This window comes from Cyanistes caeruleus, chromosome 17 (genome assembly GCF_971803275.1).
Source record: "Cyanistes caeruleus chromosome 17, bCyaCae1.hap1.1, whole genome shotgun sequence".
NCBI classification, from domain to species: domain Eukaryota; kingdom Metazoa; phylum Chordata; class Aves; order Passeriformes; family Paridae; genus Cyanistes; species Cyanistes caeruleus.
This window is the reverse complement of record NC_141717.1, coordinates 3618977-3633671: the sequence shown is the minus strand read 5'-3', so window position 1 is coordinate 3633671 and position 14695 is coordinate 3618977. Positions and strand designations below refer to the sequence as shown.

The window sequence follows — 14695 nt, the reverse complement described above, 5'->3', positions numbered from 1 at the left end:
GAATTACTCCTGCTGAAACTGTGCCTGACATTGACTCAAGAGCTCTGTGGGGATTTTCATGATTGCATGTTTACTCTTCCTCTTGTCCCTCCTGTAAATGCCAGTCTGACATGAATGTACTTGTGAGTAGCTAGTTAAAAAAAAGGAGATAAATTGAATAAACCTGGTTTTTTAACCCTGATTCACTGAGGAAATGAATCAAATGTCCATGTTTGAGTATATAGGGCTAACTAGGACTCTTAATTATCTTTGGTTATATAAAGGGTCATTACATCTCAGCTCCAATTAGGAGGGCAAACACTGACAGTTCCTACCCCACAGAGATGAATGAAGTATTTTCTAAACATTCTGCTGCTCTCTAGAATGACTGACTAGAACCAAGGACTCCATTAGGCCGTGCCTTGGTGGTTTTTGTCACCTCAGACAGCAGGCTGGCAAACCCCATCTTTCACACACAGACACTGCCAGGGAGGATGTTCCACAACTTGACAATCTTCTAAAATATTTTCAAGACTATCATGGTGTTTCCACACCGTGGAAGTTGTGGGGAATCTCCTGAGTGGGTACAAGGGCTGCTGGCTGAGGATGGCAAATGTCCACCCTGACCAGCTCCACTGGGGACAGATTTCCAGGGGAAAAAGGTGTTGGAAATTGGCTGCAGTCACCAGCTGAGGTAAGGAAAACTTGGTGGCAGGGAAACACAGAGAACTGTGACCCATCTGAGCTCGAACAATTAGTTTGCAATAATTTCCAAAACCTGGAGCATTAGGATGAAAAATCATTAGCCCACCACGCAGGACTTGAGATGCTCCAGACAGATGCAGGGAAGACAGGTGAGCACAGCAAGTCCTCTCCCCCTCACACCTTTTCAGATGAGTAAAAGAGATGCTGATCAGTGCCAGGAAACAGCACATTTCATTTCTCTGCATAGCCAATGCCATTTTGTCAGAAGAACAAAAAATGTGACAGGCCCCATCCCATCTCAAGATTGCCCACATGACAAATCTGTGATTGTGCCTTAAGCCTTGAAAACCTTGCTACACCCTCTCCCCTTCCAAACACAGACATTTATATCTGCTCTGTGCCCTTCCAATACCCTTCCTCTCAGCTCCTCCTCTTTTTCATTTGGAGTTGTCTGTTATATGATTTGGAGCAAAAATTAGCACTTGGTTTTTGGTAGAATTACACCAGAAACAAACGAGGGGAGAGTTCTCAGAACATGAGAGCTCTTCAGTCAGTGCATCTTGGGAAGAACCCTTAAACAAAGTACAATGTACTCACAAACACTATTTTACATTTAAAAGTAAAGCAGTTTGTATTTAGTACAAAATTAATTCTTTTGTTCCATCAGTACACAGAAACCTGGGAAATGCATTGTTATCTTGTGTCCTTTCAGCTCAGGCAACAGCAGTGGGGTTTTAATAAGCAAATATACAAGATATTACACTCCTGACAGGGCAGAAAGGGAAGCAGCACAGCTGATTCTAAACTGAGCTGCACCAGTATCTCTGGTTTATGTGTAAAAGCCCATCTTGACTTCAGCATTCAGTTCCCTCTAGAAACAACCACAGAATCGCAGGAATGAGCAAGTTCAAAATGAGAATCCATGGAAGAGATTTACAGGTTGTCACAAACACCAAGTTTTCAGCAAAAAGTACATTTGCATAGCAAATCCTGCAGCATATTTATTTGGTTGGAGTTTTTATTTAAATGACTACATGTGCAGGGTATTTTTGTTTAAAAATGCACTTCTCTCCTTACCTTCAGCTAATTAAAAGGCATTTACCATTTCTCAGAAGTGATGATCTGTTGCTGGCAACATCTGGTTAGTGCAGCACAGAGGCATGGCCTCCTTGTTCATATAAACTCAGGCAAAATAGGAGGAAAAAACATTGCTCTGTAGCAGGAGGACTCTGAAGGATGTGCAGAGCACCTGTCAATGGCACTCCAGGCAAAACACCTCACTTGCTTTTTTCCATGGTAGTAAAATGATGAAAGAAATAATTATTTCACTGCAAAACATGAAAAGGTGACAGCTGAAATGCACTTATTAAACCTTGATAAAGCCAATTCCTGATCTCCACTTCCTAAAAGCATCCATCACATTTCTGCAAGCCCAGTGGAACCTGTCTAGGTGTCAGAAACAGTGTCAGCTCCTACAGACAGTCCTGGCATCAAAACATGCCCAGAGACAGACAGCTGAAGTGTATTTCCTCTAATAAGTGCATTTCCCAGAGAACTATTTACAGGCATCAGAAATAAAGCAACACCTCCTTCTAGTGAGGATCTTCGTGATCATTCAGCTAGGATTTAGGAATAAAAGTTTTAGACATAATCTAAAAAACCTGTGCACAATCCTGCTTAATCAAGTTCTTGGTACTTGGCAGAACAGTTGTCAGCAGAAAGGTTCTTACTCTCTCCTTTATGTTCCTTCTTCCCTGGATTTTCAGTTAAGAGATAAAGGGGAAAATTCAGACAGATCATGACCAAAAAAACCCCAGGAAACTGAATTCATGCTTTGGATTTCATTTTGAAGAAAATTTCCTGTAGCAAATAAAACTGCCTCCCAAAAGAGGAGGTGGTTCAGCAGCAGCAGATATGGAAAATCTTCCATTTGGATATGCATATTTTGGAGATCTGGATTGCAGCTACTCAGAGCTGGAGGCATTCAGGACTTTCCTTGTTATCTTCTCCTCCTCTGCAGTCCTTTCTCACTGATGCAGGTTTTGGGGCGCAGAGCTGTTGAGGAAAATGAAGGGCTGCTTTAGGACTGCACACTAACAGTGAAGCCATGCAACATGGAAATGAGGAACAAAAATTCCCATTTCTCTTCCCACCCCAGAATGAAGCTGAGCCACCCTTCTCAGTAATGTTTCTGACACTGACAGTGAGTGCTGCCAGCTTTTCCACAGTCCCGTGGAATTGTTTTCCTGTGCAACCTGCTGTACATTCAGGGATGACACTGGCCTGAGTAGGAGGCTGGATCCCCCTGAGGTCTCCTCCAACCCAAATCATTCCACAAATGTGTTATCAACACCCTCTGTGGCTCAGGACTGCAGAGGGGACATGGGGCAGAGGGCAACAGGCCACCCTCAGCTGGTGACTTCAGAAGCTCTGTGTCCTCAGTGCTGGAAAAGATGTGATGGCCATGGCAATGACAGCTGTTCTTCACTGGGCAGTCTGCTCTGGGAGCCAGGATGCCACTCCAACGGGCACAGAGATGTCCAGGATACTTTTGACAAGTATTAAATAAAGTTAAATATAATAACTTTCAAGCTGTTTTTTTACAGGCAATGGCATTTCAAATCCTTCTCCTATAGAACTGTTATTAAAAGCCATCAAATAATATCTGTACCACTTTCTAGAGAACTAATTGGAGAAAGTGTCATGCTCAGGAGAGAAAAACCAATCATGAATATACCAGCTTGGCTAAGAATTTGAGATGTATTTAGGGAGCTATTCTGAGTAATTTACAATGAATGACTGGTACTCTTCAGACTATAAATACAATCTACTCTTTCTCCTTGGGAAAAAAGAGAGGTTGTCTGTTTAATTAGCACTTTGTAAGCAAAAAGACCAACCAGAAAGACAGTGGGAGGAAGAGAGTCAACACGGTTTCCCCCTTGTTACACTCACTGTGATTTTGGGTTTGCTCAAGCAGCTGATTCTCAGACACATCTGCACCATCTCTGAAGCTGCTTAAAAGGCCAGTGGGGATGCAATGAGCTTATTATTCCAAAAACTATCAATGAACCTGCACAATTTTCAATTGTGCAGCCATTTTCAATTTATCTTCAGCCAGTTTCTTTGCTGAGGATTTCTGCACTTATGGTGCTGTGAACCACAACCACAGCATCCCCTTTCAGATTTAGATACAGAGTAGAAACCCACCAGATGATGAAATTTGCAGTTTGTCTTTCTATGACAGAAAAAGCAGAGCTAAATATACATTAGACTTCCCACTTTTCCCAGTTTAGGGCTGGAACAATGCTCATTATCCACACTGTGTCTGCAGGAATTGAGCAGAAGAAAAATGTGGAAGACAGAACTCACCCGGATCAGCCACAACTTGTTTCTTTTTGCTGCTGGTGACAATCTCATTTTCATTCATCATTCGTACATCCTGATCCTCCACATGATTGCTGAAAAGACTGAAATCAGTACAATGGCCAAAACAATCAACACTGGGAAAAGTTATGAGAGTCATGGACAAGGATACCAGAGAAAGGATGTCTGCAGTCCTGCAGCCTGAACAGCTCCACAGCACAGCCACAATACACAGGATTATCCACACAGGAATTACCCTGTCCTCATCCACCTGAAGCATTTCTTGCCAGTTTTAATTAGTGGCATTCATTCAGGCACACATTCAAATATAAATATCATATTCACTCTACAATTTTCAAGCCTGCCTGCACAGCTTGAACCACAAGGCAAAGTGAGATTTTAAATCAGAGCTGTACAAAGGGGGTATAAAAATCCTCGTATGGGACTTCCACACTGCTTTGTAATTCTGAAAGAGCATTATTTGAAACTTTTCTGAACTAAACAAAATTCATTTACTGTGACAACTTTTGCTTGCAGGCTGTTGCAAAATTTTAACCATTTCTTTTTGGGAAAGAAGTAATAACTTCAAAGGTAAATTAAACTAAACAAATTACAGGGAAAAACATGAGCTGAATTGAAAGGTAAGGGAAACATCACTAATAACATCTCCCTTTCACATTTCACAAAAAAACCCATTTGTGCCTTTGCAATAAAAGAAGTGTATTTTTTTTCTTTTCTCTCCAAATACTGCACAAAATGGGTTTCTATTTCTGAAGAAAAATGTAATGTCTCTCAAACTGTCAGAGTGAAGCAGGAGAGCCAAACCTGAAGCAAACCAAAACTTACACTATTGATGATAATATCAGACTCAAGTTCGAATTCATAAAATACTGAACAGTGCTGTGTGAAAGAGAATAGACCAACATCACAAGCAGCAACATCTAAAAGCTGCAGACCATTTTTAAATGAAGGGATATTATCCAGCAGGTCTTCCATTGCTGCTGAAGTACCCTGTATTTTAGTAGGGTGGGAGGGAAAAAAGAGAGAAAAGATGATTGCAGACCAGGTTGGGAAGAAAGAGCAGGAAAACTCCTGCACAGAAGTCTGGAAGAGAAGAGGCTCAGCATGTTCTCGACTGAAAAAGAGACTATGCAGTGTTTGTGACCCCAAAAACTCCTCTTTAAAGTAGATCAAAGGACATATGTCTTATAAATATGTGCAAAGGAAGTTATGTGAAAAAGATCTGTGATTACAGCTGGTGCCTCCCTGGTTCCAATAAAATCATTTTACTCATAGAAAGCTCTAAAGCTGAGGAAAATAAAGGTTCATTTCCCATCCTCCTCCTTTTTCTATCCCATTGAAAATGTTCTCAAAACTTCTATTTCCTCAAGGCATTTTCATTTCAGTGACTTTTTCACTTAAAAAAATTGTTCACCTCCAAGTTTTACCATGACAACACAGCCACTCATACAAAAACATGAGTCCAACACAACACATCCAAACAATAATAATTTATTTAACCTCTGGCAGGACCCAGTAGACAAAAGCCGATGCTTTAGGGAAACACAAGAAAACAAACGCCGTAGGCAAATGTGAACTTCTGCCTTTATTCAGGGCATCTCATGTTCCTTCTGCTTATTTCTAAATGTTTGAATATCCTTCTGAGTGGATCACACACCATTTATCCATGCAAAACTTGCCTTTTTTTCCCAAGTGATAAATGTGCAAAACATTCTATTTGTCAGCTGTCCAACATGTAAGAAAGTGTTCATTTTTATAAATTTTTATTTTTTTCATTTTTCAATCCCATTTAAAATAAATTATTCTTTCAAATCTTTACTTTCCTTGCTAGGGACTGTTTTTTAGACCCTACCAATGCTGACCTTCTAAATATAAGTGCAATTTTCACTGCGTTTCATCACATTCTCTATGAGATTGCCAACTTAGTGGTTTCAAAGCATCATTCCCCCAAATGCAATTCATTTCTCATTTTAGAATTTAGTCATTATTTTAGTCTGTTCATAAAATAGTAGAATTCTGGCTCCTTAATTAGCATCTGTGTCAAGTCAGAGGAGTTTATTTTCTTTAATTTTGATGCTTGGTTTTTTTCATTAACTATTTTTTTCCCTCTCTATGCAATATCATTGGGATTTATTAATCCTTCTCTAAGGAAGCCTAACTTTTTTATTTTGTGTTTACAAGTTTTCATGAAAACAGATGTAAATATAAATCATGAATACCAGGAAGTGCTAAAAGATGCTTGCAAACAAAGCTGGTAATTTAGTCCTCATATCTAAAAATCTACTTATTCCTCCTCAAGTGAGGCCAGGGATGCTCTGGAAGGGAATTTTCCTCAGCAATACACACACTGCTGACGTCAGTCACATCAAAACAGTTTTTAAAGCCAAGATTCTTTGTCCCAGCCAAGATCCACTCACGTACCTGATAACAGTTCTCCTCTCCTGGTGGCAAATCCTCTCATCATCCGTGAAGAGGATGGTGTGGTAGGGCACCACGGGGTCACATGTGGGGAGGATGCCTGACACCACACGGCTCACCATGTCCAGAATCCCATTGTACACCAGCAAATCATCCACCAGAAGCTACAAACATTGAAGAAATAAACCAAAAATCCATCAGAAACCAGGCCTTGCTTCCAACAGTTGTCTCCAGCAATTAACTAGAAAGCATTTTTCCCTATTTGCTTCGCAAATCCAGTCATTAATTTAGCTTTTGTTCCTTAAAACTTCTATTTCTCTCTATTTGCTGCTGGAGTATGATTTTTTTTTTTCCTCCCCAAGTTTTTTATCTTGTCACTGATGTTTTTTAATGCAGCTTTCAAGTAGGTAATTAAAAACGTATTTCGTGTTTTACATAATTGCCATTCTATTCACTGGAGTGAATCACTCTTCAATCTAGGAATTAATGAATCTCACCTCACTTCAGCTGTCTAAAACTTGGGTGGTGTAGTTCAAACTAGTCTTCTAGGCCTACTCTACAGTCAGTGGAAAAAGGCAAGTGTTATCCTGACTTCAGGCAATTATCTAAGACAAAAATCAGATAAAGTTTTCTTTCCCTGGACAAAAAAAGGGAGGACAGATGACTGGCATAGATTAGTCATTTTAATATTAAATGCAGAGTTAAATGAGATGAATCCCATCCTTTGAGATTACATGGAATCACACTTCAACAAACTGTCAGAACACGTACAGAATGGAGCCAGCTGACTCACCAGGACATACAAAATGCACAGGAAAATTACTTACACCAAACTCCTTCACACCTCTCTGAGGCGTCTTGGCATAATTCCATAACTTGATCATTGACACGGTAGTAGGTACATCAAAAATGACATATACCCTATTCACCTGTAAAAGAGAATTAATTTATATTTAACAGTACAAATTCCCCAAAGAAATTAAATTCTCATGCATGTTACATCAAAAGAGGTTCATATTTAAAGAGGTATAGCTGGAGGAGAGATAACCGATGCTGACGATGGAAGTTCAGCTATCATCCCTGCTGATAATTCCCAGATGTTGGCTCTACCCCACAGCTGCTCTCAAAAGCACAGAAGATGAGATCTAGAGCATCCTTGTCATCCTGGACTGCCTGGAAATTGGAGGAAGGGCATAAAGACACTTTTAATGAGTATTTCATAAACCAAATACAGACATGTCCTTAGGGATAAAACAAACTGGTGCCTCCTCTGTTCTGTTCTACTCCACATGGAGCCTGCAAGAAAGATGGAGAGAGACAATTTCCAAGGGCCTGGATTGCCAGGACACAGGGAATGGCTTCCCAGTGCCAGAGGGCAGGGATAGATGGGACATTGGGAAGGAATTGTTCCCTGTGAGGGTGGGGAGGCCCTGGCACAGGGTGCCCAGAGAAGCTGTGGCTGTCCCTGGATCCCTGGAAGTGTCCAAGGCCAGGCTGGATGGGGCTTGGAGCAGCCTGGGATGGTGGAAGGTGTCCCTGCCATGGCAGGGGGTAGAACTGGATGAGCATTAAGGTCCCTTCCAACCCAAACCATTCTGTGAATCAATGATTTTATTCTATTTCATTCCATCTCTTTCTACCAAATACAAAGGGATTCCACCTTTCTGTTTTCAAGACTAAAATTTCCCCTGTACGCCCTGAAAGCTATTGCAGAAATTCTGCAATTTTTGTATGAGTTATACTACCAGGAATTTAGAGACAATCCTCCAGATGCTTGCTAAACAATTACTGCTTGAGATATTATTCATCTGCCTTCCAGTGATGTTAATGTCAAGATGTTAAGACCAAAGATTAGGCAGGCAGGAAACCAATCTTGCCTGTTACAGTTAATTCCATGCTTTTCCTTTTATGAGCCACTATATCAACTTTGGATCAACATATCTTAAGCTTCATCTTTAGCATCCTCTGAAGTTTTAATCCTTTGATGTACTAGAGAAGATACTGTAGGTTATATTAAATCATTATGCTGGGTTTTTTTTTAGTGAAGAAAGAAAGGTAGATTGGATTAATAGAAATGTTCATATCTGTGATTTTCCATGAGACAACTGGAGTATTGTCTCCAACAATAACTGTTAGTCCCACAGAAAATTATATATTTGATCAAATCCATTCAAACAAACAAATAAAATGATAATCAGTAACAGGAGAACAAATAATTCAAATTCTGCTTATGTAAGAAATTCATTTGAACAACATGAAACCACTTTTAGATTTAAAAAAGGAAAAGACATTTAGGAAGGAAAAGATAATAATACCAATTCCCTTCAAGCTTTTGAAGCTTACAGAACATCAAAGAGTTAATGCAGCTTTCCAGGCAGCCTGCACTGAGGATGGGAGCATCCACAAGCTCTGGTTCAGCAATAGGCTGATTGCTCCATCCAGCACCTCCCAGCTCAACAACCATCCCAGGGAAGACGGAGGAGGGAAAAATACTCTGTGGATCTTACAGAGGTGTCATTTGCTACAGTTCAAGGACAGAAAACACCATTAAATTGCTTCTGCCTCCTGCATTTCACACATTATCAATTTACCCTTTAATACTGGTATTTTGTGCTCTTCTGCAGTACTTTGGTGTCAGGCAGAACAACACAGAGAGAGAGAACTCCAGGGCCTGTTATTTTCCTTTTTCCCAAGTGAAACAGCTTCTGCAAGCATGTCTGTTGTAAGGACATGAGCACACTCAGATGGCTGTCAAATCAATCAGTCATCCTATTATAAGAGACATCTGAGCATCCCATCAAATTCCCAGGATTCAAGGTGTGGGATCTACACAGCAGGAGCCTCAAGCATCACACAGAGTTTCCACTTGCCTAGGAAATGCAAGTGCTCACTATTCCCAAGTACACTTAAAAGCTTTACCTTAATTATAGCCCTTCATGATACAACACATCATGATATAAATTAACAATTCCTCACTTTTAATATCCTAATTAGTAACTGCAACATCTGGAGTGAGGATTTTGCCAACAGAGAAAGTGATAATTTACCACATATCAGGTTTATACTTTGTTTTCTGTTTAAATCCATTCTCTTATAAGAAATAAAACCACCTTAATTATGTCCATTATAGGTCCCTAAAAAATGTCTTTTCCCAAAACAAGGTCAGAAGTCATCTAAGTTTATCTACTTTTCCTGTTTAGATTTTTGATATCCCAGCCATTAAACATGGGACTTGTAAAAGGGCTGAATCATTTGTGGCCTTAGGACATGAAATATTAAGTCTGCCATCCCTAATCTACGAATTTGAATTCAACACAGATGATGAGATTAAAAAAAAATTTCTCACTGCTGGAACAACATTCATTGCATTTTGTAAAAATGAATTTAAAAGCACCAGAAAGGTGTTTATTGCACAGAACTCCTTCCTCAGTATCTCTGTCACAGTGACTCAAAAACCGTCTCTGGAAAATCTTCTGCTGTTGTCCCTTGGAGAGAGGAGATTACAAACCTGGGAAACCACCACTGCTGCTGCCTGTGCAATGCAGAGAAATAAAATAAAATGCAATACAAACAACTTCTAAAAAGCAGTGATTTAGCATCTGTTACTAATACCAAATTTAGCTATGAATTCTATACGCTTCCTCTTTCCTCCATGCTTCCAGTTCCATCCACACACATCACTAAAACAGAATGAAAATGGAAAATGTACCAAACCAGGAAGAACTGGTGCCAGCCACATGTGCCTGCCATCAGTGGTGTCATTCACTCTGTCAATCAGCTTGTCTGGAGTCCGGATGTCTCCAGATACATCATCTAAAATGTTGACACTATCTGGAAAAGCAGCAATATCTGAAAAAAAACTTTTAAGCATAAATAACACAAAAAGGGATATTTCAGAAGCACTGTATTTAAAAGTTTATGCTCTTCCCAACTCCATGAGTGAGTTTTCAGCAGTACTGACAGGATTGCATGGCTGAGGAATTTGGGGGCACATATTTAAAAGCAGGACAATCCTTAGATATTCTGGTGTTCCAATTTATTATTAAAATAGGAATTAAGTAACTAGCTGCATTCAATTTATTCTCAGATTTGTACTTATGACTTCATCAATAAATTTCCATTATCAAGAATAGGCATTTCCCATCTTTTTAGTGACAAAGTCACATATTTTTATCATAAACTTGTGCAAATTCATCATATAAAACCTATCATCAAGAAGAGTGTCTTTACAGGAGGCAGTCATCAGTCAGACTAGGTTTTGCTTAAGTTGCTCAAGGTTTGTGGCAAAAAACAGTAGCTGTGTAATAAACCCTTTTTTCATTTCTTTGAGAGGGAAAGATGAAATTTCCATTGAACCAGATTTTCTCTGTAAAAGAACACTTACATTAAAAACATATATGAATATTTAAAAACATGCAAAGAAATGGGGATGGATGACAGTGTCTTCAGAATTATGAATCCTGAGCAATCCATTTTGAGGGACAATAATTTCCCCCTGTTCTGCTTTCTGAAAGTCTGTAAGTGTTTATAAAGAATTGAAGGAATGACACAGCAATGCCTCACGTGTTTAAGAAAAGCTTGATTCAGTTGTGAATTATCACATTAAATATTGCGCTAAGACAAATATGCCCTTTTGGGATCCTAATACATCCCACACACAACTGCACAGGCAGGAACAGGTGATCATTCAAAAGGAGCTGAGGATTCTTTACCTGGCACTGTTTCGCACTGTAGAGCTGCACCAGGTCAGTTAAAGATCCCTGGTTTTTCAAGACAATTTGTTACCATTTCTCAATTTCAAAATGCTTCCTGCCCATTATAAATGTTTCAAGTTCAGGGTGTATCATACAAGATAAAAACCAAAATAGCACTTGGGAAAAAGCATTTATTTCATTTAATTCCCTGTTTATTAGGCAGTGAGGATCCTTAGAGACAAACAATTCCAGCAGCATTTGTGCTATTTATTCTTCCCAAGGGCTAAAAAATGTTCCTTCTATGTACCTGAACTATGGGAGTTGTATGTTGGGGTATGAAGCTTTCAGCTCTTGAAAGACTTAACTGGTACAGAACACAAAGTGTAACCTTGATGAACATCCATCTTCCCAACATGCCCTTCATTCCCTCTGCTGGATATCCAGGGAACACTGATTCACATTCAAACTCTCAGCCCTGACCTTCCTGACTGCATTGGTTGTCTAGAACAGCCTCAATCTCCAGAGCAAGAGTTATGAAAAATTTCTTTCTTGGGGCACAATGAAAGATTCCATAAAAGAAAAAAAAAAAAAAAAAAGCACTGAACTCCATCTTTCCTTATGAATTTATAGCTCAGCAAACTTTCTGGTCCTTCCCCACCATAGAAGAAATGTCAAGAGCAGAAAATACCACACCCTTCTTAAGCCTTCCCTTCTCTAACTTTGTCCTGCTTTGTTGGTGTGTCCCATTGAGAGAAGAAATGTTCTGGAAGTATACAGAAGCCACAAAAACATACAGAAAAGAGATTCATCACCCAAATACAGAGAAATAGAAGCAGAGTTTATCCCAGACAAACTGGCAATGTGGAAGTGATGCCCTGTGACAATTTGCCAGGGATTATATTATATTATATTATATTGCACAATAAACTGTGCATCAGCAGAGTCAGGGGTGCAAAGGATACTGTTTTCAGTCAGTAGGATTTGGTCTCCATGTTCATTGAACAGCTCCAGCCCATTCAAACCAATGTAGTAGGGATCACCCCAACTCGTCAGGAGCTGGAACTGGAAAATAACTAACAAGCAAAATGCTATTAAGGAAAATATCAATACAGAAGCTTTGTCCTAACAGACTATTTAATCTGCAGTTTGAAAAATGATGGTGCAGCCCACAATGTCAGATGCTCTTATTTGCAATTCAGGAGAAAAAGCTACCAGAGGATCTGAAAACAGGCCACATAGTCATACATGATGTTTCACTGATTTATTCTTAAGCCATACTTTATGGTAGCCTTTCTCATTTTCTTGGTATCTTGGTCATACCTTAAAGCACCTGAAATTGTTGGATTCAAAAAGCTCAGGACTCCTAACCATGGCATGTAACTCTTAAATATTCCATGTGACAAGGAAGATGACAGGGAAGGATACAACCACAGGGCATTAGTGGTGCTTCATAGTCCATACTGGCTTGTTCCAGTGCTCTTGAAGCAGTCCTGCCAATAAAAAACCAAGGCAAAACAGGTTTTATATGTACCCTTGGCTCATTCAGAAAAGAATAGGACAAACAAAAAGAACCAAATTTCCACAGACACCACCCCATGATGGACCAGACTCCCCTCGGACCACAGTGAAATTTGGTCAGAGCTAAAACCAAGGGAAGCTCTGCTCTGCTCCATGTTTTCAGCCAGGAGCCTCACACAGACGGCTCCAACAGGCAATGGGAAATGACACTACAAGAGTGAAGAGAAATCACTCTGTGGTTCAGACAACAAAGACATCCTGTTTTACCTCCTGTGTACTTTAGGAGCTGGCTGGGGCTGTAAATAGTCAAGAAAGAGAATTTCTTGAGCAAAGTCAAAGTGGCAGTTGCCTGGTCCCTTGCGGATAAGGAAGCCCTCCAGGGGGGAGATGCTGTGCCCATCCAGCATCACATGGACCACCTTAGCCTGGTTTAAAAGAACAAAACATAAGATTACCTGACATGACATGACTTACATTAAATAACTGCAAACATTTCCATTCACTTCAGAGACTGAAATGGTTTCATTCAGCTGTATTTATTTCATTCCTCTAGAGTGTGACTTCCTTTGGCAAAAGAAAGCCTAACCCAGCAGATACCAGCTGCAATCCATAGTGTCCATGTCATCACTGGCACTGATGGGCATGGCAGAGGTGAGGATTTGGGGGAGGAAATACTAAAAAAAGTATTGACAGATCCTTCAATTACTGTGTGGCACTGGATCTCAGCAAACTGAAGCTGCCCTTCTTCACAGACAGGGTGGTCAGGCATTGGCACAGGCTGCCCAGGGAAGTGGTGGAGATGCCATCCCTGGAGGGATTTCGAAGAGGTGTAGATGAGGCACTTGGGGACATGGGTCAGTGCTGGCCTTGGCAGTGTGAGGTTTGCATTTGACATGATGATCTTACAGCTCTTTCCCAACCTAAACAACCCTCTGATTCCTGAGCCTGCAGCAGTATTTGCACGCACCAAGAGAATGGGAATGCTCAGTTCTCAAGTCAGCCCATGTCACAAAGGGAATCTGAGGAGATATCATGCACCTGAATGCTCTGCTAAATCAGCTGGGATTGCCCAGCCCTGGCTGGGGGCACCCTTCCAGAAATCCCACAGCCTGGTGCTCTCTCCAGAGCAGACTTTGGTGTTTCTTTTGCATTTACAGCAGCCTGCATTTCAGCAGTTCTATTTATCTTTGTGGCAGGTGGCACTTGGACTTCTCCAGGACCACACAAACTCCTCTGCTGGGCAGGGCTATGTGTAACCTCAGGGCATATGAATAAAGAATAAGGTACCTGTACCAGACAGAGACAATTAAGCACACCTTATCCAACCTCTGGAGATTAAAGTGAATAATTCAGGCACATTTATTCAGATGATGCAGGAGTCCTGGCCCCTTTACCCTCCCCCAGCAGAAGCATGTGGAGCTGTATCCATGATCCCAGGCACAGAACCATTCAATCACTGCACCTTGCTCTCTAACATGTTAAATATAACTTAATGTTCATCACAAGCAGCATTTACTGCCCTGGGTCTTGTACTAAGTACCAGTTTGTGCTAGACTGTAGGAGGGGCTCAGTCATTTCCATGAAGATTAATTAGGCGGGAATGTTTGTATGACTACCAAATGTGGAGAAATAACTATTTCTGGCCTCATCTTTAATACACTTGGGATCAAATAAAGGAAACATCTTTTTCATATGAGAAACTCTTCTGCATGCTGCTTTGCAGCTGAATAAGTCTGCCAGGCTAAGGAGAGGAAGTGAGAAATCCACTGAAATACGCTTTCCTAAACGGAAACACGTAGCAAATGGGAAGTCTGGAGAGCCAGAGATGGAATCTTACTTATTACACCACAGCTGCTTATATTTATGTGCCCTTTACAGCCCTCATTTCTAAGTAATTCTCATCATCTGAGGAGGCACTCAGCCGTCACATATTGCATTTTACAAATGGCATAACAAAGCTCTCACAAGGTGATTTTTCACAGAGCTGCAAACAGCAC

The 14695-nt window shown here is 40.4% G+C and overlaps 1 protein-coding gene across 50 annotated transcripts in view; it reads right to left on the bottom strand.

Moving 5' to 3' along the window:
- Positions 1-2510: 2510 nt before the first annotated feature.
- Positions 2511-14695, bottom strand: part of KATNIP (katanin interacting protein) — a 55628-nt gene continuing 43443 nt past the window's right edge. For 19 of the 50 annotated variants that reach the window (XM_086854412.1, XM_086854404.1, XM_086854405.1 and 16 more), the window contains exons 20-27: positions 12966-13123; positions 12606-12670; positions 12143-12253; positions 10196-10335; positions 7314-7415; positions 6490-6650; positions 4054-4142; positions 2511-2739 (exon numbers count right to left, since the gene is read on the bottom strand). In XM_086854412.1, the coding sequence (XP_086710538.1) occupies positions 2684-2739; positions 4054-4142; positions 6490-6650; positions 7314-7415; positions 10196-10335; positions 12143-12253; positions 12606-12670; positions 12966-13123 (882 nt within the window). In that variant the 3' untranslated portion in view covers positions 2511-2683. Of the gene's footprint in view, positions 2740-4053; positions 4152-6489; positions 6651-7313; positions 7416-9994; positions 10019-10195; positions 10336-12142; positions 12254-12605; positions 12671-12965; positions 13124-14695 lie in introns of all 50 variants that reach the window. The other 31 variants (XM_086854378.1, XM_086854392.1, XM_086854381.1 and 28 more) reach the window with 3 other exon arrangements.